Raw genomic sequence first — 25,037 nt, 5'->3', positions numbered from 1 at the left:
TGAAATTCAAGGGTGCATTCAGCGTATACTTGCAAGTAAAGTCAGAATTGCCATCGTGCAACTACATCAGTTGTAATCTAAGTCACCCCTTTAAGCAGTCTTTAAAGTCTTTAAACACTAGTTAAAGTAATGCAATACTTCATAATGATATTATTATTATCATTTTTATTATTGATATTGATATTATTTCATCATGATATCCACTTATCAGAGTGGATTTAGAAAAGAAAACCTGCAGGTTTCTGTCACTTATTACAGGGTAAATAGGCGAGTTACTTCCGGATTGACTGTTACTATAGCGACGGGTCAAGCGCTATGTCAACTCAGGAAAGCTGACCTGATGGTTGTTAACTGCAGCTAAAGTTAGTTTAGTTTTCCCTAATTAACGTTTCAAATTATTTAATAAGAAATACTAAGAACATTTCTCTGGGGACAGAAGCATGTCACAAAGGTAAAGGTCGCAGCAGACATAGCTATTATCATCGATAAATCAGAAAACGTAGTTAAAGTTAGCTAAGTTAGCTTGTCAAATTCAACTTAGCGTTAGCTAGCTAACTTAGCTGGTTTCATGCGAAACAACGTTTGCAATGTTACTTTAGTTTTAGAATATTCACCCAAGGTACATTTGACAGTATGACAATAATGACTTCGGCAAAACTCACGGCAAAATATGTTAAGAACAAGATACGGTAGCTATTTCCAAGTTTCTTTGGTAAACTATTGACAGTATGAGCAGAGTTACCTCATTCGTGGCACCTGGGTGGCAGCAGTGATTAACAAAACAGTGGGAGTGGTATTTAGTTATATATATATATCCTGTTATGAGCACTGCTATAGAATAAACCTTGATAGTGGCTTTACTCGTATGTTTATGGCCTCTTCAGTGATTGTGATAATTGTGATTCTTATTAGTGAGCATTTTGATCACTGATGTCAGCTGCTTTTGTTGCCATTTAAATTCCTAGTTGGGTTACTCTGAGCACTTGTAACTAGAAAAGAACTAGGAAAATGGTTTGACAGAAGCCATCCTTTGTTAAATGTGTCTACAATTATCAAATCAAATAAAATTATGTCTAAATGTCAGTTTAGGTCTATCATGATTAAAAACTAGTGGAGAAAGATCTCATATGAATACCTTGAAACTGTTTAGGACCTAGCCTTCCCTTTTTATAGGCTTGTTGAGGACATTTATAAGATAACTTTGGAATGAGTTAACACATCAAACAACAGAATTACTTGAATTTGAACTAATAATCTTTAATGAAACTAATTGTAGAGCTCTCTGATAATCTATTTGTTTACACATTTCCAGGACATACAATGAGCTGTGGGCTGATGCCCAGTTAGAGTTGAGTCGTTTGCTAACTGAGGAACTGCCTGCTGATTCCAATCGCCCACAAAAGGACAGGGTAGTGTTCTTCCAACGTCTGGCCATGCTTTATGTGCGCTACCTTCAAGTCTTCAGACAGCTGGACAAGGTCTATGACCAGGTGGTCCACCCTCAGAAGAGACGAGTTATTCAAGCTATCCTTGAGGGTGTGATGGGGAGGGTGTTAGAGCTGAAGAATGAAATGGTGGAAAAAGAGTTTTCAGAATACCATTACATGGATGATGTTCTTCATGACTTGAAGCTCACCCCGGTGAGTTTTAAAACTGAACTGGATTCCTGAGACCTGTATAAAGCTACACTGACTTGTCTGTGCAAGAGATTGGCTTTATCGGGGATAATGACACGTATCTTTTTATCATTTAAGATCGACCTTGAGATCCCTATTCCCTGCTATTTCATCAATGAATGCAGCAAAGAACTTCAAGAACAAAAGATGATGCTGACAGATATCCTTAAAATGGTGGAGGTTACTGAGAGTCCAGAAGTGAGTTGAAAAGTAGCCACATCTTCATTTACACCCAGTACAGTGCCTATAATTATTATTATAAATTTTTTTTTACAACATTGAATATTGATAGATTATGTGGCTTTTTTGACATAAATGTACAAAAAATGATATTTCATGTCAAGGAGAAAGTATATAAAGTAAAACTAACAAAAAGGAAATTGGACTACTCATTTCTTTGAAAGTAATTTCTAAACTTTGATGTCTTTGTGGCTTCCCTCACTTCCCTCACTAGCGCCCTTCTTGTACAGATACTTAGTTTTTGAGAACAGACTGCTATAGGTATATTTATACCTGTGCCCTATTATTTCAGTTTCTTAATGGTAGATTTAACTGATATTTAGTGACCTGGAAAACGTCTTGTATCAATCCCCTGACGCATACTTTTCAATAACCTTTTGAGCAGTTGCTTTGGGTTTTTTATAGCCACTGTGTGTGCAGGGCTCAGTAATTTCTTACTTCATTTGTTAAGTTTCTTTTCTTAGATACAAAAACATATCAAGAAAACAAAAATGATTCATTGATTACTTGTTATTTTTAGTAAATCAAATATTCCAGTTCTTTTGTCTGTTTTGTTTTATGACCCAGCCTCTAATGGCAAAGGACATGAGTCAAGAGGAGGCCATTAAGATCATTCAAGTGGGGGAGAGGGCCCGCCAAGGACGACTCAGGGCAAAGTTGAATGAAGCAAGCAGAAATATGAACAGGATGTACAGGATTAATGACCCTGGAACAGTTGGCATTGAGTTGGCTGCAGTCTCCATTCAAAAGGTCTTCTGTTGTCAACATAATACTGCATACTTCTTTTGTTTTGACTTTTGCCATTTTTCATTACAAACCATTAAGTTGATGATGATATGCAGGTGTGGAGGGGCTACATTCAGAGGAAGAGGGCAAAGATTGCTCGGGATGAAGAAATGATTTTTTTAGGAATGGTGAGTAAAATGGTCCAACCATTTTGCAATTCTTGGATGGTTGAACAAATGGTCTTAAAATGTAGAAAAGTAGCCAATAAACAGTACATCTAATGAAACCAGTCTGCTTTCTTCCTGTTAAAAACAAGAATCTGCATAGCTTTACAGCTGTATTACCAGATTTTCTTGTGTCAGTTAAATATGTAGTTAAATAAGTAGTTAAATAGTTAAATAAGTAGTACTTTTGACTTGCTTATTCTTTGTTGTCTTTTCTTTCTGGGACCAGTTGTTTAACATATACAGTATGCTTTGGCCACTCTCATTCAAGGTCATGGATCCAAAATACAGGGTGCCATGTCCTGCAGAAACCACTGCCCAGGCCAATGAAGCCTCAACACGGATAAAACAGGAGGAGTATGACGAAGATTACCAAAAGTCCATTGTAGCTGTCACAAACCAACTCAGAGACGTGGAGGGTCATGACATGAGCAAGACAATGAAAGAGCAGATCCGACAGTGGTTCGTTGATTGCCGGTAAGGTGGCACCAATGGGTGTGATTTTTGCTGTAATAGTGTAGTAGAAGTATGTACAGTAGTTTAGTAGTTGTGTTGTCAACATGTCTTTTTATTGTCTAGTGATGCTACTGGATCATTTCCAGACTACCCCGATGAAGAGGATGGAGGCTCAGCTCTGATTTTTGCAGAAAAGAACCCTCAGGAGGTGAAAGGCACCACCAGTAAAACATATGGTTGTCTATGTTCTAACTAGTTTGCTGAAATAGAATATGTTGTGTATTTTTTCAGCTAAAAGAAGAAATTGCTGCAAAGGAAGAAGAAGAATCAAACAACAAACCAAAAGGGAAGGAGGAAAAAAAGGAAAAGAGGGGAAATGATGCAGAAGTAAGGTCTAATAAATGTATTCAATTTGTTGTGAATAATTTCACAAAATGTCACTTATTTATAACAACGCTTCACTTATATGTAGTAAACATTAAGTTTTAACTTTATTCTGAACACAAGGAAGAAGAGGCAGGGTTGAAGATGCTACCTTCGGCTTTTCTGTCAGACTTGGAAATAGGAAACAAAACCTTTGTAGGTATGTTTATATTAAAAAAGGAGATTATATCCTGTGGTTAATAATAATAAAAAATAAGTAGAGTCACTCAGATATTTAAAAGGACACATATGTAGCAGCCTGATAAGGTGAAAATAAGGAATGTCATTTAGATAGGAAATGTGCAAATGAGTATTTAATAAACCAGCAAGCATTTGCATATATTGTGGCATAAAATTATTTTCACATGACTCATTCATGGCAAATCCTAAACTGAATGTTTGTGATCCTCAGATTTTTGGCAAACTCGTAATGAGTCCAAAAACTTCAACCAGAGGCATGAGGTGGAGCTGATCAAGGAAGAAAAGAGGAAAGTCATTGAGGCAGAAATTCGAGTGCAGGTGATGCTGACAGCAGAATACAAAGCATTAATATTAAAACTAATAAAACTACATAATGGTATATGCAGGGAGTTAAGATGTTTTGTGTTTGGCCAATTGATTGTTTTAGTCACTTTAGTTTAATTTAAAACTGATAAAGTTTTAGTTGCACAAATTTATATGTTGTGCTTGTACCAGGTAGATGAGCAGATGAGACAAGAGCTGGCTGAATGGAAGTTAGCTGTGGATAAAGACAAAGGTGGTAAAACCAAAGGAAATGCCAAGGTACTAAAGTGAAAGAAAGCAGTCACATTTTACAATGATTGTTTGATTGTTTGTTTCCTCATAATAGGACTAATATAATCTTACTCCACAGAAAAAGAAAGCATCTAAGAGTGGAAAGAAGAAGAAAAAGGAGAAAGATCTGACAGCTGATAGGTGAGATAACACAGAACATATATTTATCAAATTTTATTACATTTATCAAATTAAAAAATATTAAAAGTTTTAGTACTAACATTGAGTTGTGTGAAGTGGATAAATGAGTCATGCTGGAGAAAACGATTACATCATATATTCACATCTACTAGGACGCTTGAGTCTCTGTGTCAGGAGCTGGTGGAACAGGGTTTGTTGAAAAAGGCAAATAATGTTAGGCTGCAGGATATGTTGGGTAAGTATTATTTGTGTAGGCTGGTGTGCCATCTTTTAGAATTATTTTTGTTGTCTTATAATTATAATTTTAAGTGAACTTTTAATGTGATTGCAGTCAACATGTTGTAACAGAGCAGAGTTTTCTCAGTTGAGCACTTTGAATCAGTCACGTAACCTGAATATTATGTAGTGTTGTGCTGCCCTCTTCTGGTTTGTGATTGCCACAAGCGTGTGATCACAATAAACATATTCACAACATAATAACCTTTTTTACCTATTTTTTACATATTCTCCGTGATTCGCAGTGTGGATATAATGGCAATAATAGCTATTGGTCTAATAGTTGGTCCCCCCCATTCCTAGGTGACTATAGCTACCTTGGGACAACACTGAGGCAAAATGACATTGAGCCCATGCCATCACTTTCAGATGTGCGACAAGTCTTATCTCTGTATGCAATTATACCATTAGGTATGAAAGGTATTCAATTCATGATAAAAATATATATGGATATAGATATTGTTATAGATATTGGTTTGAATAAAGATGTGTGTTGTCTTCAGGCTCTCAGGCAGTACATGAGAAAGCTCCTCTGATAAAGGCCATCCTGCTGGCAGGGCCCGCAGGTGTAGGAAAGAAGATGTTGGTCCATGCGATCTGCCATGAGACAGGTGCCAACCTGTTTGATCTATCCCCTCTGAACACGGCGGGAAAGTATCCAGGCAAGAGCGGCCTTGCCATGATGCTTCACATGGTGTTTAAGGTAACACAGTGTTATTTGAATTTTTCCATTGAAGTTATAGTCACCACCTACAAAACTTACAAAACACTGGATATCCTCCCACTATGTGGTTTGCAGTGCAGTTAGTCATTCTATACTTACTTTAATGAATGTTGGTGACATTCACCTCACAGATTTTTCTTGCATTTTGGGTCCAGAAAGTAAAAGTACATTCTTCATAATTATCTTCACACAGGTAGCAAGATTACTGCAACCTTCAGTAATATGGATTGAAGATGCAGAGAAAATGTTCTACAAGAAAGTTCCCAAGGAAGAAAAAGAGGTACTCTGAGCAAGATGAAGCCTGAGTGATATCATCTTGTTTTACACAGATTTCAGTTATTTGTGCATCTGGTAATGTTAACTGTTTTTTGTGTGTAAACAGTTAGACCCTAAGCGGCTAAAGAAAGACTTGCCCAAGTCTCTTAAGTTGATCAAAGGGGAGGACCGAGTTCTTATAATAGGAACAACTAAAGATCCAATAAGTGCTGATTTAAAGTCACTGTGTAAAATGTACAGTAAAATCATCCTCATTCCAAGACCTGACTACGGTTCAAGATACAGTAAGAAAAGATCCAATGTAAAACATTTTAGTTACAAAAATTATGAATATAATATTTTATTACAGTGATTTAAAAAATTACTTTTAACTATATCTACAGTTTTGTGGAAGCAACTGATCAAAAAGTGGGGAGGTGAGGTAACGAAGGCCCTGGATCTCAGCTGTCTTGCAAAGATTTCTGACGGCTACACTCCAGGTGACATGGTCCGAGTGATCCAGAGTGTTGTCACCAAGCGCCGCATCCTGCAACAGGCAAACAGACCTCTGACTGCTGCTGAGTTTGTTGCCCCATTAGCCAAGATCGACCCTGTTTTTCAGGAGGAAGAAGAAGCCCTTAAAGTACAGTGCATATGTCCTGTTTAAGTTTCACTTACATTCATCATGACTGGGGTTTGGTGTCTAATATTGCAAAAAGCCTCTTGTTTATGCTTTTTCCTTGTGTGTCACCAGAGCTGGTATGCTAAGACCCCCCTGGGAAAGAAGCGGATTAGGGCTGCCACAGGAAAGGAAGAAGAAGAGGCACCAGTTAAAGGCAAAGATGCAAAGAAGAAAGGGAAAAAATAAATGTGTCTTCGTGTTTTTATGATAGTTATAATTTGTATGTAAATATTTACTGAAACCTATATGTGTATTGACTGGTGGGTTAACATTATCCCATTTACTTTCAACAAAATACAGTGAATTAATTAAACTAAAAACAGTTCTGTTTTTGTGTGTTTTGCTGTGAGTGAATTAGTGCTGCTGGTTATGCAGCTGAAAAGGCTGCAGCACCTCATGATGACAGTTTATTGTGTCTTATTGTTGTGAACTTGTCAAAAATTACTTTGTAAATAAGGAAAGGCAGTAATTGTAGTCCTGTGACTGTTATATATGTTTTAAGCAGGGCACACAAATTATTTTGTCTACAATAATAATACAATAATGCCATAAACAATCGTTCTGTTTCAATTATTGATTCTTAGCATTATGCAGGATTTCCGTGGTATGATTTCTGTGATGTTTTAAGCCTTGTCAAACCTTCTTCCTGCATGTGTTCATGGTTAGATTAGATTCACTGGATTACTAATCCTAGTTTGAATATTTATGTCAATAATGCTCAAACTACATACACTATATGAACATAATCTGAAACACATTCAATGGTCTGGATCTGGAGTTTAGTCATCAGCCCCAAAGGTAGTGCTGTAATTAGACATACCAAAATAGTTTGCATTAATCAACTGCATCTAATTGTATTCTAATGTATGGCTTTACTGTAGCTGCCTGTTATCAGTACTACAATTAGGATGTTCCTGTCAGAAATAACATACTAACATTATGGTGTAATGGCTTTTATATATTTGGGTTCATAATCAGATGACTACTGTAGCCACATGGCTGTGTATGACTGTATGTGTTGAACACACGTATAGTCCTTTATTATGACCCCTGTTCAGTATAGAGAGTCTGGACCAGAGGAAATGTGACACAGGAGGCTGGTTTCCAAACACAGACACAGAGGCTTAGGCGGAGTGTTCAGCTGTTTTGTCAAGTTCTACATTCACTCAACACATCCTCACATTGCGTTGGTTCCTTTAGCATTATTTTTAGCCCATGTGCAATATCAATAGGATGCTACACACATAAAGGCCCATATTTTAAGATGCCAAGTTGATCTGTTTGTTGTCTTTACTGACAAGGACAAGCCTTATCCAAGTGTACTTCAATGGTTACTATCAAACCTCCCTTTCCAATGTTTTAGAACACTGTTATTAGCTTTCTAATGGATAAGCTGCAGGGGAGCTGAAAAATTAGATACTGTTTTGCAACTGTAGGCCCCCATTGCTCTGTCAGTGATGACATGTTGTTTTTTGTGTCCCAGCAGGACGACACAGAGATTATCCTGTCTATAAGGTTTCACTGGACTTAAGAGTGCTCAGCTGCACCTGGAGCTGTCTGTCAATTGGAGGTGAACATGACGCTGGGCAGCGACTGGATGAGGGAACCCCACAAACCTAAACACGTAAACAATGTATAGACTTGTTTAAGTGAACAACAACCCTAACTTTGACATTGATCATCTCTGTAGGTTAAATTAACATTTGCATCACGTGGCTGTGTTTTTCCATTTTTAAAGCGAGTTTGGTCATAAAAAGTAGTCAGTAGTAACCTTGTTATACCACTGACTGTTTGTTACATTGTATGTTTACGTGGTTTATGTTTAAAGACACACCCATGTTAAGTGCTTTTGTGTGCGCGCTCACTAGTGACGGTCTAGTGAAATGGGAGCTCATAATCGCTCAGTGTTTTGTGACCTTTCAACTGTGGCAGATGGAAACTCCCTGTACTTTGATCTCTATTAACCTGAGATTTAGGACACTGAAAGAATAGACGTGTGACATAAAGAGAACTACATGAGTGATATACTGTGTGTACTCTACTGCTGTCATTGCAGGAACCTGGCAAAAAGTGACATCTTCATGTACAGTCTGCACAAATTATGCAGAGAGCCTAATCTACATCTTCATGCAACAGGTTGGAGATGCTTCCATGTAATGTGCACCTGAGAAACCCATCAAACACACTAAGCTTATTCTATATGTTTTGATTGTTTTTGATGGTTCCATTGATGGTGGGCATGAGTCGCCTCATACCTTTATAGCCAGAACTGTCTTTGTCCTCATACAGAGGGCTATTTTGAGGAGAGATATGTCAGCTGTTCAGCACTATGCTCCATCACAGCATGAAAAAAAAAGAGAAAGCACTATACGCTGTCTGCTCTGGGGACTGGGACACAGCTTGCAAACCTGAGCATGGCTAAATGTTTGTTGTTAATCATAAAGGCTTTGTGAGAAACAAGATAAGTCCTGGGAAGATCTGTTGCCATGGTGGATGTTTTATCCAGCTCTTTTTTCAGGTGAAGGTGTTTTCTTTTTTGTCATCGTGGGCATGCAAGGATATATTCTTTATAGGTTGAAGGTGAGTACATCACTTCAAGTGATCCTGTATGTCTGTGTTTTATCTTGGCAGAGTTTCCAAAGATCATGTTTTTTTGTTTGATTATATACTTTAATAAAGTGATATAAAAAGACACTGCTGAGCATAGGAACACTGCTGCGAAGATCTCATAATCGAGATTCCCGGTGGAGTCTATATTTGTGGTGCTGAGCTAAACCAAGAGGTGACAGAGATTCCTCCACTCCTCATTACTGAGGAGCGGCATGCCATCACAGGGATTAACCATATGAGTGTTGCCATGTGTATCCATTTTGATGGGCAAATGTCGCTACTACTAAGAGGATTGTGTTTGTTCTTTCTACACTGCAACAGGTTTTATACATAACAACATCTACAGAGAGAAGCTGACTGTCCACATGCATGAATGAGGTATGAATGGAGGCTCATAGTTTTATGGCAAGACTTATCTTGTTAGGCATCACCTGATACATGTATGTATCGTTATCATTTTATAGTTCTAGCCTTTCCATAGTAAAAAGCAAAGATTCCCTCATTACACTGTGAGAAGAGCAAGTGGCATGGGAGACAACAAACCTGGAGGAATAGTAGCAGCTGCAAGTAAGTGCCATCATGCACATGTTCCTGCTGTACCTGTCACAATGTGTGACACATAACATAACTTATTTTTATGTCATTATGTAATATTTTGTGTCTTTGTTTGCCAGAGAACCGGTTGCAGGTGGTGAAAGGATTGGAGGATGCAGAGGTGTCTGAGTGTGAGAGCTGCTCCTTTGAGGTGACTCTCAACCTGGCCTACATAGAGGGTGTGTGGACCAGGGATGGGATGCAGCTCAAGTCTAAACCCAACTGTCGCATCAGCATGCATGGCAGGAAACATTCGCTTGTCCTGAAGAGAGCAGCTTTGGGAGATGCTGGCTTGTACTCCTTTGAGGTCAATGGCATTCAGACCTCAGGCCGACTCAGTGTCAGAGGTAAGATAATACAGTAGATTTAACTACTTCCATGGTCAGATGGAATTTAAATGTTGTGTCTGAATGTTCAGTTCAGATAAGTCAAAGCCATCATCTGAACAAAGCCTAGAATTTGTTGCAAAAAAATGTTAAAGAGCAATCAGACAAGCAGATTCATGAAGTTCTGTCTGGTTGCTCTTATTGAATTTACAGTCACGGGTTATAATACTGTTTGCTGTCAGCTAGGGACATCCACATAGTAAAGGAGCTGGAGGATGTTGACACAATGGAGCGTCAACAGGTGAACTTCCTGTGTGAGGTCAACCAAGTGGATGTGGATGGTCGATGGTACAGAGATGACTGCAGGATCAGACCTGGGGAGAACATCAAGATCAGACACCAGGGCAAGTTATAATTTATGGGCTTAGACAAACAGTCCAAAGGGTATAAATACTCCTCAGTCACTTCTCTCATATAATGTGTACCGGTAAATGTTTCTATAAATAAGAAAATATTAACTCTGAACTCCTGAAATATTGTGCATAAAAAGAATTATGCCATTTTCCTTTTATCTGATTGCAGGTAAAACTCATACCCTCTTCTTCAAGTCTGTAAAACCAGAGCATGCTGGAGAGATCAGATTCACTGCAGAGCGTGTCTCATCCTATGCAACGCTCACAGTAAAGGGTGAGCCACCAGACTGTTTATGTATATAACTCAGATTTCCGAGCATAATAATGTCTGAGCCAATTTTCTTCAACTGTGGCTTGAAACCCTGTTTCTTCTTAAGAGCTCCCAGTCCAAATAGTGCGTCCTCTGAGGGTCAAGATAGCCATGTATCGCCACCGGGGTCTTCTGGAGTGCCAGGTGTCAAGGCCTAATGCTCAGGTCAAGTGGTACAAGAACAGGAAGGAGCTCCTGCCCAATAAGAAGTACCATCTAATCAGCCAAGACGTCTACAGGCAGCTGATCATCAATGATGTGTGTTCCTCAGATGAGGATACCTACACCTGTGATGCAGGAGATGATAACACATCTTGTCAGCTTCTGGTGGAAGGTGAGATGATCTATTGTATGGCTTGTATTCATGTCTACTGTAGTAATCTATATAAGATAAAAACCCAAAAAAGACACAACATGGTTGTGAATATGCTTCTATACAATCAGAAGTGTTTATTTAAATGTCCTACATTAACCGAGTAGCTAATTGTAATGTGTATCATGGCTGTATATGCAGAGCAGGCTATCAGCATAGTGCGGGAGATGAACTCAGTGGAGATCGTAGAACCAGAGCCTGCACTGTTCCAGGTGGAGACCAGCCTGAAATCAGGAAGGCCTCCAAAGTGGACCCTGAACGGTGAGGTGCTGGAGCCATGTGCAGCAGTGAACATCAGCAGGGAGGGCACCCTACACAGCCTCTGTCTCGCCTACACAGAAAGCTCCATGTCCGGCCCTGTGGTATTTGTAGCTGGAAAGAGTCGTTCCACTGCTCAGCTTAATGTGAAAGGTGTGTGTCCCTCTGAGTGGGTATCTATGTTACACATTATCATGGGCACAGAGCTTGAGGTGAATATTTGTTTGCGTGCTGGCTGGTAGTGAAATGCCCAGGACTTAGTCTGGTTAATTTGCTTTGTTCTCTATCATTTTTACAAAATGCTGCATCAGCTGACTAATTGAAACACTGTGGAAATCCATAACTGGATGTATGTATCACATTAGGGCTCCTGCACCCACTAAATATTCCCCCACGCCCACTCTTTCAAGTTAGCTGCCACCACTAGTTTGAGTGTTCGTGCAGAAGTTAACGTTTCTTTTAGCAGGCTATTTATCTATCTCTTGTAGAGCGACCTCTTCAGGTTGTCCACCACTTGGAAGATGCGGAGGTGAAGGAGTGCAGCTCTGTGACGCTGAGCTGCGACTTTGCTCCCTCTCCCAGGGCAGTACGGTGGTTTAAAGGTCGTACGGCGCTGAAGACCTCAAATAAGTATAGCATGAAGAGAGAGGGGAAACGAGCAGAACTCACCATTCACGGCTTGACAGGAATGGATGCAGGGCAATACCGCTGCATGGCTGGGGGTGCACAGAGCACAGCGCATTTGAAAGTAGAAGGTACAGTAGGTTAAAAATGGTTTGAGGTGCACAGAGGTGTGACTTTAAAAAAAAGTGAATTAGGAATACTTGGCATGTTTGATATTCAGTATTTGGAGATTCATGTTAAACGGCATCTTTGTGTTAGTTATTTTCTTAATAAGTAATTATTTCTTTGTGCTTTAGTGCGAACACTAAAGTTGGTCAAACACCTTGAGCCAGTGGAAATTGAGGAGGATGGTATCGCCACTTTTTCATGTGAGCTCAACTACGTGGTTGCCAATGCAGAATGGCTCCTCAACAATGTTCGCCTCTACTGCAACGCCATCAACAGGATCCAGCATATGGGCACAATGCACAGCATCACTATCAAGAAACTGCGGCCGCAGGAGAGCAGGGTCACCTTTAAAGCAGGCCTTCTCTCTGAGACAACCATCCTAAGGGTCAAAGGTCAGCAACAGGAATAAGAAAAGTGTTGGATTAGGAGCCTTTCTAATGATTTCAATGTGAAATATGAACCAGTAATAAAATAATGATGGACGTTGCTTCCAGAGCGCCCAGCAGTGTTCCTGAGGTCTCTGGAGGATGCAGTAGGAGAAGAGCAGGGGGAGATCTGCCTGCAGTGTGAAGTTTCCAAAGAGACAGTGACGCCTGTTTGGAGAAAAGATGGTGTGGTCCTGACAACTGATGATAGACATGAACTTCTTCAGTTTGGGAAGTCCATTGTGCTAATTGTGCACTCATTGAGCAAAGATGATGCTGGAGAGTACACCTGTGACCTGGGCACCAGCCAGACTAAGGCTAAAGTTACAGTACATGGTGAGTTTATTTTGGAAGTATTGTTTTAATGTGTCCACATTAAACTGTCTGTCTTTGACAACAGTGCTATAAAATGATTGACTTAATAAGAAAAGGAACATTTTTTGTATTTGTATTTTTATAACATTTTATCTTAAACAGTCAGTTGGATCTCATACAATATGCTATGTTACATTTTTCATTGTGTGTTAGTCTCTGCATGCTGGTACCCTGTGATTTAACATCTAATGTGTTGTTGACACAGTTCAATGTAAGATGCACAAATAACTGCTAAGATATTTTTAGAGTAAGACAAGTTGCTTTGTCATATGTCTTCAGACTTACACATCACCATTGTTCAGCGCTTAAAGACAACCTCTGTTCTGGAGGGGGAAGGCTGCACTTTTGAATGTCTCCTGTCTCACAATCTTGATGATGAGTCTTCCTGGACAATCAATGGCCAAGCGGTGGTCTCTAATAGTCGTATCCAGGTTATAAATAATGGACGCAAGTATGAGATGACCATCAGAAATGCTTTACTGACTGACGCTGGTGACGTGGTGTTTGCAGTCAAAGACCTGAGCTGTAGGACCATGTTGTTCGTTAAAGGTAAATTATCAGCTCTGTATATGTAGAGATACATATCTCTGTATTTTATTTTGAAAAAAATCTTTTTTGTATATACATACCTGAATATGTATCCCATCCCCCCACCCCACAGAGAAACCAGTGCACATTTTCAGAGACCTGCTTAATGTCAAGGCGGTGCCAGGTGAGGATGCAGAACTGAGCTGTGAAATCACCAAACCAGAAGTCACCGTCCGTTGGTTAAAGAATGGCCACCTGATCAGGCAGAGCCCCAAGTATGAAATGAGTGTGGAGAAGAACTTGGCACGATTGGTAATCAAGAATACCACCATCAGAGACTCTGGGGAGTACTGCTGTGAGACCGAGGGTGTTGCCTCCCGTGCCAAGCTCGAGATCAGAGGTAGGTGATGGTGATTGATTGTGATTGCAGCTCTGTGTTTGAAAGTTGACAACATTATGTTAAAACTTCTCTAATCCTCTCAGAACTCCAACACACATTTGCGAGGGAGCTAAGAGACACGCGAGCAGAGGAAAAGGGTAAAGTGACCCTTGAGTGCGAGACCAGGCGGCCAGCCAAACGTGTGACCTGGCTGAAGGGCATGGTTGAGCTGAGGGCTGGCAGGAAGTATGTCATCAGGCAGAAGGGTGTGGTGTTATCGCTGACCATTACTTACCTGGAGAAAAGTGACACGGATGTTTACACATGTGATGTCGGTACCATGCAGAGCCGGGCACAGCTGACTGTGCAGGGTGAGCAAGGGACAATGCATCAGCATCAGTGCTTATTTAAATTCACCAAGGGCTAAATAGTATTTTTAGGCCACATCACAATACATCTTTTATTGTTTTTATTAATAATTAAAGTGGTAGGACCAAAATGTTTATTATTGATTATAATTATTAACCTGTAAAATTCTTGGATGTGGATCGTCGAGTACAGCACAGTGCAAAATGGAGGTTGTTGATTAAGTCTTGTATATCTACTGTATATAACATTTTTCCTGTCATTACAGTACATTCATAACTTTTTCTCATGTTTTCTCAGGTCAGAAGGTTTCGGTCCTGGAAGAATTGGAGGATGTTGAATGTCTTGAGGGCGACACAGTCACATTCAGGTGTCGAATCTGTCCCAGTGACTATGTTGGAGTTAAATGGTATCTGGACGAGACTCTGCTCTACACCAATGAGCTAAATGAGATCCAGATGGTGGCAGGTGGCTACCACATCCTCACATTTAAACAGCTTGCCCGCAAAGACACTGGCACTATTTCGTTTGCAGCAGGGGACAAACGATCGTATGCCTCACTTTTGGTTAGAGGTGAGCCTTAGAGCTACATCAGAGTTTAGTGTGTGCTTCTATCTTCTATGTCATGTTTTATTTGATCCTAATTTGGCTTTTTCTGTTTCGTGACCAGAGAGGCGTCCCACTATCATTAAAGCACTGGAGGACTGTGAGGCCATTGAAGGAGGTGGTTTGGTTTTGTCCTGTGTGGCCTCCAAACCCTGTCACATCTTGTGGTACAAAGATGGCTGCCTTATGTGGAACTCCTCTAGATATTTTACCAGTCGTTCTGGCTGCGAGGCTCGGCTGACGATCCGGGAGGTCTGCAACAGTGATGCCGGGGTGTACGAGTGCAGTGCAGGATCTGTTACAACTAGGGCTGTTGTAACTGTCAAAGGTAAGAATGGATTATTTGCTTACTGTGAGACATTAAATGACAGAGGCTCATGATAGGATTTTATAAGAAACAATGTAATAGTGTCCTTTCTTTGTCTTGTTATATTTTTAGCCATCCCAGCAGAGTTCACCCAACCTCTGAAAACGGTGGAGGCCAAAGAAGGAGAAACTGTGACACTTACTTGTGAGTACTCCCTGCCTGGGGTCCAGTTCCACTGGAGAAAAGGTTTCGAGAGTCTTAGACCTGGAGATAAATATGTGATGAAACAGAGGAAGACAATCAACTCTCTAACCATCAAAGCACTGAAGCCTGAGGACTCGGGAGAATATACCTGTCAGTGCCGCGATCACAACACTACAGCAAGCCTCATAGTGCAAGGTAAATCCATATAATTCATTAAGGGTTGTACTTTTTTTTATTTTATATTAATTTTCATAAATTCAAAGCATTATTTTTAGTTATAAAGCCCTAAATTACATGTTTTTCTCCAAAGACTTATTATGTTATGAGTAAGAATATAAAAATTAACAGAGTCAGCAGAACAAACTACACTTTGAAAGTCAATTAAGCATTTGTGACTGGCTCTGTATTTGTGTTTGTATTGATCCACTGAGTCAGAAGCAGAAATCTAAGCTGCAAATGGAGCCAGTTAAACATTTAAATGTACACGCACATTATCACTACCAAACTAGTATCACCATCTTATAACGAAATTAATAAATGTAACCTCTTGTTCTCTAGCTATTCCTATCTCATTCATACAACAACTGAAGAACATACAAGCGGAAGAGGGCAGTAATGTCATATTGCGCTGTGAGCTGTCTAAACCTGGAATACCAGTAGAATGGAGGAAAGGGCATGAGCTATTGAACAACGGAGTCAAGCACCAGATAAGGAAAAGACAGACCACACTTGAGCTTCTCCTATGGAAGCCTGTGCCTGAGGACAGTGGTGTCTACAGCTGTGTGTGTGGTGATCAGATGACATCTGCCACCGTCAAAATCAACAGTAGGAAACAGTTTAGGAATAATCAGAATTTGTAAAGTTCATAATGATCCATTTAATTATACTACAGTTACCAATGATTCATTTGCGCCTTCATCTTAATCTATTGTAACCCATGATTTCTCAGCTCTCCCAGTCACCTTCAAGCAGAAGCTGAGGAATGTGGTGATTGAGGAGGGAAACACTGCAACTTTACGCTGTGAGCTGTCTAAACCTGGCCACAGTGTGGAGTGGAGGAAGAGGGGGACTGAACTCATCAGGAATGGAGAGAAATATCATATGCGGCAAAGAGACATGCTGATTGAGCTGAGGATCTCAGACGTGAAACCTGAGGACAGTGATATCTACATGTGCATCTGTGGAAACATGGAGACCACTGCAACTTTAACTGTTAACGGTAGGGTTTACATTTCTTTATTCTAACCCTAAGGTATAATTTCCCCTTAATTTCCTATAACTTCAATAGTTATACAAATAAAATAGAATCAACTGTAATGTCCCCTTTTCAGCGCTTCCCATCACCTTCAAGCAAAAGTTAAAGAATCTCCAAGTTGAGGAAGGACACAACATCACATTACATTGTGAGATATCTAAACCCGGTGTCCCAGTGGAGTGGAGGCTCGGAGGAGAGCTGCTGGAGAACGGAGAGAAGTACCAGATTAAACAACGAGAGGCGGCCTTGGAGTTGACTATTAGAGATGCTGTCCCTGAGGACAGCGGAGTTTACACCTGTGCATGTAGAGAACAGAGGACAAAGGCCACTGTTAAAGTTGTTGGTATGTTCAATGACCATTTTATCAAAAGTTCTGGAAATGTCCTGTTCTGCTTCACATGTAGAAACAGTATCTGTGTTTGTTTCATTAGCGGTTCCTGCCACATTTAAAGTGAGCCTGAAGAGCCAAGAGGCTGAAGAAGGCAACAGCGTGACGTTACGCTGTGAGCTGTCAAAGAAGGGAGTCCCAGTCCAGTGGCAGAAAGAGGGCCAGGTGCTGTCTGAGGAAATATCACGAGGAAAGTATCAGATGAAACTCGAAGGAAAGACAGCGCTGATGACCATTCTCAATGTCCGACCAGAAGATGCAGGGAAGTACAGCTGCATCACGGGAGATGAGAAAACCACAGCTGAACTCAAAGTGAAGTGTAAGTTTGGGACATTCAGCAAAATGCATCAGTCTGCAAACACAAAGAGGAATTTCAGCCTTGAAATTTGCTTTGGCATCACAGTGTATCAATTGAATTATGACATTTAGTAGAATAAAGTACATTTAGTGTTGTGTAAAAGCCAAAATCCTGTGACATGAAAGTGTTTTTTTCAATGAGAAGTGAAACAGATAAACATACCTGCTGTATAAGCATTGCAGGATGTAAATCAGCCATTGGGTAAAATGTTCTCTAATGTCCACAACAGCACTTCCTATAACTTTTAAACGAGAGATCCAGCGCCTGGTGGTAAAGGAAGGGGACAGTGGAGTTTACTGCTGTGAGCTCTCTAAACCTGGAGCTTCAGTGGACTGGAGGAAAGGCAGAGTCATCCTGAAGCCTGGAAAGAAATACGAGATGAAGCAGGAGGGACGTCTCACTAAACTGATCATCAACAATGTCGAAGAGAATGATGCTGGGAAATATACCTGCCAGACTAAAGACAGCCAATCAACTGCTGAGCTCATTGTCCAAGGTAAGTTGACAAGTCAAAAATGGTTGAAATGGTTTCTGATTTTACAATTTTAATCATCTTCATTAAGCAGAGGCCAATATGAAGATGAAGTGATTTCATTATTGTTGTGTTTTTCTTGATCCAGATGATATTATTTACTTACTGACCTGGTTCTTCATCAATGCTCCTCTGTCTTTAGATTAGATCCTGAGCTGTAGTTAAAAACAATTCTCATTTGGGTACTTTGACTAATCATATATTTCTGAAGTTTTATGAGCATAGTATTTGTGTGCTTAAGCCTTCCCGAGGAGTTTTACTTTTGTTTAACATTTTCGCTGAATTGGTGATGGGTGGCAGGTTTACCACCAAGTTTCCAGCTGCCACTGGTCAACCAGGAGGTGACAGAGGGCAACACTGTGGTTCTGCGCTGTGAGCTCAACAAACCTGCCTCATCAGTGGAGTGGAGGAGAGGAGGTGAGCTGCTGAGGAATGGAGGCAAATATCAGATGAAGAAAAAGGACCTACAGGTGGAGATGAAGATTACAGACCTCAGCCTCGATGACACTGGAGATTACGTGTGTATATGTGGAGAACAGAGGACAACGGCTAGGGTAATGGTGAATGGTGAGTAGTGTATTTACCAGTTACCAAGTTACACTGTGTTTTAGTGCTTTTATGAATGCAGATTAGTTGCACAGTGCTGTGTAGAAAAAAATATCTAAGATCATCAGAAAGGAACACAACAACAGAACTAAATACAAATCTTTAAAGAAAGCTTATACAGTAACTATATGCACAAACATAATAAGTTACTGCGTGCACACATTACAGTTACACTTTAGAATATGCTACACGCAGTGTTTCTAGTGGTCTCAGCGTTTCATTTTCGCTCTTCTCTAGAACGACCCATCAAATTTCTTCAAGAGCTGAAAAATATCCAAGTGCAGGAGGGCAACGGCGTGACACTGTGCTGCGAGCTCTCCAAACCTGGCATTTCAGTGGAGTGGAAGAAAGGAGATAATGTTTTGATTAACGGCGAGAAATACCAGATGAAGCGGAGTGGATCTACGCTGGAACTCCTCATTAGGAAGAGCCAGCCCGAGGACAGTGGCACATACAGCTGTGTTTGTGAAGACATAAAAACCAGTGCTACCATCATCATCACTCGTGAGAGACATTCTAATGTTTAAGACAGATACACTAATTATGCTTTGGTAAATTGAACCTCCAATATAGCATTTTTTTTTTATGTCTCTGATTTACCACTTCTCAGCAATCCCAGTGACGTTTAAGCAAAAATTGAAGAACCAAGAAGCAGTTGAGGAGGGCAGTGTGACACTGCGCTGTGAGCTTTCTAAGCCAGGAGTTCCTGTGGAGTGGAGGAAAGATGCTCAACTTCTTAAGGAGGGGGAGAAATGTCACATAAAGCAAGAAGGCAGAGTGGCTGAGATGCTGATTAGAAATTTAACTCTCAAAGATGCTGGGGAGTATTGCTGTTCTGTTGGCTCTGTTGTGACTTCAGCCGACATCAAAGTAAGAGGTATGACTCACTACAAAATGTAATATAGAAACAGGTAAAGAAACTGTTCATGTGGTGATTTTGTGTCCTAACCAGAGGGATAGACTTTGTATTATACAATTCACTAGTTTGTTTATTGTCTAATTTGTATTTTTTCTCAGCACTCCCTGTAACATTTAATCAGGAGGTGGAAAATCTGGAGGTGAAAGAAGGCGACAGTGGAGTTTTCTGCTGTGAGCTTTCCAAACCTGGAGCTCCAGTGGACTGGAGGAAGGGAAGAGTCATCCTGAAGCCTGGATACAAATATGAGATGAAACAGGAGGGACGCCTCACTAAACTGATCATCAACAATGTAGAGGAGAGCGATGCTGGGAAATACACCTGCCAGACTAAAGACAGCCAATCAACTGCTGAGCTCACTGTGAAGGGTGAGATAGAGATGTTACAAAGAACGTGTCATTAATCAAATTAATTCAAAATAATCACTTCCTCATTCCTTTCTTTTCAGCTCCTCCCATTACATTTAAGACAAAGCTAAGGAACCAGCAGGTGGAGGAGGAGAACAGCATAACGCTGAGCTGTGAGTTGTCTAAACCTGGACTTCCTGTCGAATGGAGAAAAGGAGAAGAACTGCTGAGGAATAATTTCAAGTACCAAATTAAGACTCGAAACAGCATCATGGAGCTAATCATCAAAAATACTCAACTGGAGGACAGTGGCCTCTATAGTTGTAAATATGGTGACGTCAAGACCACAGCCAACATTACCATTACACGTAAGGGGTCACTGTTTTATTCATTATTTTATTTCTTGTGTATTGACGAAAAACGGTTTGGTTTGAAGTACAGTTTGTGGACCTCGTGACATTCAGTCACAACTTCCCATGAAATAACACAGCATGAGTTCTTGTGTGTCATCTCACACCCACAGCTATTCCACTCACCTTTAAAATGGGCCTGAAGAACCAGGAGGCACGCGAAGGAGGCAACGTGTCTCTTCGCTGTGAACTGTCCAAAGCCGGGGTGCCTGTGCAGTGGTGGAAGGCGGAGGACCAGCTCTATCACGGAGGGAGGTATCAGATGATACAGAGAGAGAAGATAGCTGAGATGCACATCAAAAACGTCCAACCGGAGGATGTTGGAGAGTACAGCTGTGTCTTCGGAGAGCAGAAGACCACAGCGGAAGTGAATGTCAGAGGTATTTGACATGTCATACCAAACCACATTTAACTCCTGAGTTGGCAGCTTAAAACATACATTGCATTTAGTTGCATCCTGTTGTTGCTGAAGATTGTTTTGTGAATCAGTGTGTTCTGTGGTAACATGGTGATTTCAGCTGAATAGCAGCACAGAGCACATATTATTTCCTCAATAAGGTGATCTTCGGTTAAAATACAATTAAGTCAGTATTTACTGTTTTAACTGAAAATTACATTTTTGTAAGGTAATATTTCCTGTCTTCCGTTATCAGCGGCAGCATCAGTGTTTTTTGAGAAGGAACTGGTGAACCAAGTGGCGATGGAGGGGAAATCTGTAGTGTTGTCATGTGAAGTTTCCAGTGCCAATGTCCCTGTCACTTGGAAGAAGGACAACATTGTACTGGAAGAGGGAGGACGATACATTTTAAAGAAGAAGGGCCCCACACACTCTGTGGAGATCCCAAAATTGCATTTGGAGGATGCTGGAGAGTACTGTTGTATCACCAGAGGCAAAAAGACCACTGCCAAGTTGATTGTGAGAGGTAGGTGGATACTACAGTTTCACCCTTTATTTAAATACATTTGACCAATTGATATGTTTCATGTAAAGAACCAACAGGCCGTTCACAGCTGAGATGTTTCAAGTATAGTAGATTCCATTTCTAAAAAGCCAGCTGTATCTAGCTCCTTCTTCCTCCACAGAGCGCGTGCGGATTGTTACACAGCTGCAAGACATAACAGTGACAGCTGGAGAGGACGCAGTGTTTGTGTGTGAGCTGAGCCATGCAGATGTGAGCGAGGGTGTCTGGTGGCTGGGTTCCAGCCCTCTGCAGAGGAACGAGATGAACCAGATGACTTGCCAGGGTCGACAGCACCGACTAGTCCTCACCATGACAACACCTGAGGAGACGGGCACTGTGGCCTTTGTTATCGGTGAGGAGAGGACATCTGCACGTCTGCTAGTTGTTCCTCAGCCCAAAGGTGACCAGCTTTTACAGCGTACCTTCCATTGTAACATGACACAGTATAACTTCTTTATTCTATGTTATTATCACCTGAGATTCTAAAGTGGTTTCAAATCATAGTTCTATTAGAGAAGAAGCCAGATGATGTTGTGATCATGGAAGGAGAGACAGCCACCTTATCTTGCACAATCTCTGACTTTACGTCCCTGGTTACCTGGCGACGCAACTATATTCCCCTTCAAAATTGTGATAAATATGAGTTACGTAAGGAGGGAAAAGTCAACCTACTGCTCATTCATGATGTGGACCCCCTGGATACTGGAATATACTCATGCGATACAGGAGATATGCAGAGCAGTGCCAAACTTACTGTAACAGGTAAAACAGTTTGCCTATTAACTTCCATCTTCCCTTGAAAACGTATTGTTATAATGTTCAGATTGAATAATAATTAGATTTTTATATATTTTTAAAATGTCATATTACTCTAAGTGTCTCTAATTCTGTTCTGTCCCTCCTATTTTTCCAGAGCTTCCTCCATTCTTTCAGGAAGAGTTACAGAGTATGGAGGTAGAGGAGGGAGGTGCAGCATCTCTGTACTGTGAGCTGTCTAGACTTGGAGTGCCAATTCAGTGGAAGAAGAATAGCCTTCCACTAAGAGCCAGCAGAAAGTATGACATGAGGCAAGATGGCTGTTTCCTCCAGCTCCACATCAAGGAACTCAAACTTGAGGACAGTGGCAGCTACTCGTGTCAAGCAGGAACTGCAGAGACCACTGCAACTGTGACTGTGAAAGGTTTGTGAAGCTGGATATGTGCAGTGACAGAAAAATATTTATAATTTCCAGTGATTGTATAAACCTTCTGAAACACATTTGTTTTTCGGGAGCTGCAGTTCACACCAAATGTAACTTTAATAGTATATTCTGGTTTCCAATCTGCATTCAGTCAGGACCACATACAAGCACAGTAACCTTTTCGCTGATCTAAACATGTTAAATGTGAACAAATAATGCCTTTACTATTATGGTAAACTAAATAACCAAGACTATCTATTTTGTTTTTTTGTGTTGACATCTAACACACTCTAAAGATGTATAATGTTGCCCCTCATATACCCTTTTCCCAGAGCTTTCTCCATTCTTCAAGAAAAAATTAAAAGATGTAGATGCTCAGGAGGGAGGTGCAGCTTCCCTGTGTTGTGAGCTGTCTAAGTCTGGAGTGTCTGTGCAGTGGAAGAAGAACAGACTGCCTTTGAGAAACAGCACAAAGTATGAGATGAAACAAGATGGGGGCCTTTTCCAGCTCCACATCAAGGAGCTCAAACTTGAGGACAGTGGCAGCTACACGTGTCAAGCAGCAGGTGCAGAGACCACTGCAACTGTGACAGTGAAAGGTTTGTGTGTTTGAACATTGGATTGGGAAATATTAAAGTGACAGCAAGATGTTTTCTATTGATTTTGAGCTAACACCACGATCTATCCATAAAAAGACACAACGCACAGCACACTAAAAGCCGCAGTGTACTGTATGCTTGCTTTTTAACCTAATTTGTCAGTGGTTTTACTTCAACACCCTTTCAACTGTCTTATCCTTTTCAGAGATCCCACCTTTCTTCAAACAAGAATTGCACAATGTGAAGGCTGAGGAGGGAGGTTCGGCATGCTTGTCCTGTGAGCTGTCTAAGCCTGGAGTGCCAGTGCAATGGAAGAAAAACAAACTGCCACTGAGAACCAGCAGGAAATATGAAATGAAGCAGGATGGCTGCCTCCTTCAACTCCATATCAAGGATCTCAAACCTGAGGACAGTGGCAGCTACTCTTGTCAAGCAAGAAGTGCAGAGACCACTGCAAATCTTTCAGTGAAAGGTTTTTATGTTTACAGATCTGATTGGATCGGAACATTTTTATATTACAACCAGCAATTACTTTTAAAGCCAACGAAAAACAAAAAATAACATTCTGGTGATGTTTAAAATGTTGTAATTGTTGTTCACGTTACCTTCCTTGTGGATAATTCCATTTTCCATTTTTCTTTGTTACCAGAGCTCCCTCCCTTTTTCAACAAAGAATTACAAAGTGTGGAGGCTGAAGAGGGAGGTTCAGCCTCCCTGTCCTGTCAGCTGTCTAAGCCTGGAGTGTCAGTGCAGTGGAAGAAGAACAAACTGCCACTGAGAGCCAGCAGAAAGTACGAGGTAAAACAAGATGGCTGTCTTCTCCAGCTCCACATCAGTGAGCTCAAACTCGATGATGGTGGCTGCTACACATGTCATGCAGGAAGTGCAGAGACCACTGCATCTCTGTTAGTAAAAGGTTTGTGAATTTGGGAATTTTGACTGTGACAGTAAAAGGTGTGGACATTACATGGATACACAAGTGTGATTGTGTGAAGGGATTGTTAAAGATTGTGTTGTGTATGCTGCAATCCCATTTTCTGTGGTTGTAAATTGCCACAAAAGTAGGTATAGAAAGATAATTTTGTCTTTTGAAGCATTTTCTCTTCCAATCCATACCCATTTCACAGAGGCCCCATTATACTTCAAGCAAGATCTGGAGAGCGTGAAGGCTGTGGAGGGAGGTACAGCCTCCCTGTGCTGTGAGGTGTCTAAGTCTGGGGTGACAGTACAATGGAAGAAGAACAAGCTCCCACTGAGAGCAAACAGAAAGAATGAGATGAAGCAGGATGGCTGCCTCCTCCAGCTCCACATCAAGGAACTCAAACTAGAGGACAGTGGCAGCTACACATGTGAAGCAGGAGGTGCAGAGACCACTGCAACTGTGACAGTGAAAGGTGTGTGCATTTAGAAAATGACATGGCATTGTCTCACATTAATATGTTGTGCATCACAGAAAGGAATGATAGATATTTCATGATTCTCTGAACTTTCCGGAGCTGATTATACTTTGCAACATAACGGCAATTAGCAATAAGCAATGACATTATTCCAGAGTTTGCTCCACATCTAGTAATGTCTTAAGTGTCATTTCTTTAATGAAAAGGATATACAATAGACATTTACCCTCTTTACAACATTTTATAGAACTCCCAACATTGTTCAAGAAACAATTAGAAAATGTTGAGGCTGAGGAGGGAGGTTCTGCTTCGCTGTGCTGCAAGCTCTCTAAACCTGCAGTGTCAGTGCAGTGGAAGAAGAACAAACTGCCACTGAGGGCTAATAGGAAGTATGAGATGAAGCAGGATGGCTGTTTGCTCCAGCTCCAGATCAGAGACCTCAAACCTGAGGACAGTGGCAGCTACACATGTGAAGCAGGAAGTGCAGAGACCACTGCAACTATGACAGTGAAAGGTCTGTGTGTTTAGCAACCTCGCTGTATTTGTTTTATAACTTCAATTTTCAGTCAGATGTCTGAAAAGTACACACATGCAATCTATAGT

At 40.8% G+C, this 25,037-nt stretch overlaps 2 protein-coding genes across 7 annotated transcripts in view; both read left to right on the top strand.

Annotated features, from left to right (window-relative positions):
* Nucleotides 1–317: 317 nt before the first annotated feature.
* zgc:153738 (uncharacterized protein LOC558115 homolog) lies at nucleotides 318–7,160 on the top strand. 2 transcript variants are annotated; one of them, XM_026345250.1, is made up of 19 exons: nucleotides 318–451; nucleotides 1,313–1,640; nucleotides 1,755–1,874; nucleotides 2,484–2,666; nucleotides 2,759–2,830; nucleotides 3,138–3,343; nucleotides 3,446–3,530; nucleotides 3,614–3,709; nucleotides 3,830–3,905; nucleotides 4,158–4,264; nucleotides 4,442–4,528; nucleotides 4,620–4,681; nucleotides 4,834–4,916; nucleotides 5,261–5,368; nucleotides 5,461–5,660; nucleotides 5,875–5,961; nucleotides 6,064–6,241; nucleotides 6,341–6,579; nucleotides 6,691–7,160. In XM_026345250.1, the coding sequence occupies exons 1-19, from the start codon at nucleotides 441–443 to the stop codon at nucleotides 6,802–6,804; spliced, it is 2,442 nt and encodes an 813-aa protein (XP_026201035.1). In that variant the 5' UTR covers nucleotides 318–440; the 3' UTR covers nucleotides 6,805–7,160. The 2 variants fall into 2 exon arrangements, with proteins under 2 accessions (XP_026201035.1, XP_026201034.1); XM_026345249.1 differs by having other exon boundaries at nucleotides 5,261–5,377.
* A 1,892-nt stretch (nucleotides 7,161–9,052) lies between these two features.
* Nucleotides 9,053–25,037, top strand: part of obscna (obscurin, cytoskeletal calmodulin and titin-interacting RhoGEF a) — a 34,604-nt gene continuing 18,619 nt past the window's right edge. For 4 of the 5 annotated variants that reach the window (XM_026345223.1, XM_026345222.1, XM_026345220.1 and 1 more), the window contains exons 1-37: nucleotides 9,053–9,198; nucleotides 9,550–9,606; nucleotides 9,693–9,795; nucleotides 9,903–10,169; nucleotides 10,391–10,552; nucleotides 10,731–10,835; nucleotides 10,939–11,205; nucleotides 11,386–11,655; nucleotides 11,991–12,257; nucleotides 12,423–12,686; nucleotides 12,789–13,055; nucleotides 13,374–13,643; nucleotides 13,756–14,022; nucleotides 14,106–14,372; nucleotides 14,668–14,940; nucleotides 15,038–15,301; nucleotides 15,413–15,679; nucleotides 16,043–16,309; nucleotides 16,434–16,703; nucleotides 16,816–17,082; nucleotides 17,171–17,446; nucleotides 17,715–17,981; nucleotides 18,318–18,584; nucleotides 18,861–19,127; nucleotides 19,234–19,500; nucleotides 19,641–19,907; nucleotides 19,988–20,254; nucleotides 20,410–20,676; nucleotides 20,950–21,219; nucleotides 21,380–21,658; nucleotides 21,763–22,020; nucleotides 22,172–22,438; nucleotides 22,771–23,037; nucleotides 23,243–23,509; nucleotides 23,687–23,953; nucleotides 24,165–24,431; nucleotides 24,682–24,948. In XM_026345223.1, the coding sequence (XP_026201008.1) occupies nucleotides 9,756–9,795; nucleotides 9,903–10,169; nucleotides 10,391–10,552; nucleotides 10,731–10,835; nucleotides 10,939–11,205; nucleotides 11,386–11,655; nucleotides 11,991–12,257; nucleotides 12,423–12,686; nucleotides 12,789–13,055; nucleotides 13,374–13,643; nucleotides 13,756–14,022; nucleotides 14,106–14,372; nucleotides 14,668–14,940; nucleotides 15,038–15,301; nucleotides 15,413–15,679; nucleotides 16,043–16,309; nucleotides 16,434–16,703; nucleotides 16,816–17,082; nucleotides 17,171–17,446; nucleotides 17,715–17,981; nucleotides 18,318–18,584; nucleotides 18,861–19,127; nucleotides 19,234–19,500; nucleotides 19,641–19,907; nucleotides 19,988–20,254; nucleotides 20,410–20,676; nucleotides 20,950–21,219; nucleotides 21,380–21,658; nucleotides 21,763–22,020; nucleotides 22,172–22,438; nucleotides 22,771–23,037; nucleotides 23,243–23,509; nucleotides 23,687–23,953; nucleotides 24,165–24,431; nucleotides 24,682–24,948 (8,875 nt within the window). In that variant the 5' untranslated portion in view covers nucleotides 9,053–9,198; nucleotides 9,550–9,606; nucleotides 9,693–9,755. The remainder of the gene's footprint in view (nucleotides 9,199–9,549; nucleotides 9,607–9,692; nucleotides 9,796–9,902; nucleotides 10,170–10,390; nucleotides 10,553–10,730; nucleotides 10,836–10,938; nucleotides 11,206–11,385; nucleotides 11,656–11,990; nucleotides 12,258–12,422; nucleotides 12,687–12,788; nucleotides 13,056–13,373; nucleotides 13,644–13,755; nucleotides 14,023–14,105; nucleotides 14,373–14,667; nucleotides 14,941–15,037; nucleotides 15,302–15,412; nucleotides 15,680–16,042; nucleotides 16,310–16,433; nucleotides 16,704–16,815; nucleotides 17,083–17,170; nucleotides 17,447–17,714; nucleotides 17,982–18,317; nucleotides 18,585–18,860; nucleotides 19,128–19,233; nucleotides 19,501–19,640; nucleotides 19,908–19,987; nucleotides 20,255–20,409; nucleotides 20,677–20,949; nucleotides 21,220–21,379; nucleotides 21,659–21,762; nucleotides 22,021–22,171; nucleotides 22,439–22,770; nucleotides 23,038–23,242; nucleotides 23,510–23,686; nucleotides 23,954–24,164; nucleotides 24,432–24,681; nucleotides 24,949–25,037) is intronic. The other variant, XM_026345224.1, reaches the window with a different exon arrangement.

This window comes from Anabas testudineus, chromosome 4, assembly GCF_900324465.2.
Source record: "Anabas testudineus chromosome 4, fAnaTes1.2, whole genome shotgun sequence".
NCBI lineage: Eukaryota > Metazoa > Chordata > Actinopteri > Anabantiformes > Anabantidae > Anabas > Anabas testudineus.
The sequence above is the reverse complement of the archived record's forward strand: the minus strand, read 5'-3'. Positions and strand labels throughout refer to the sequence as shown.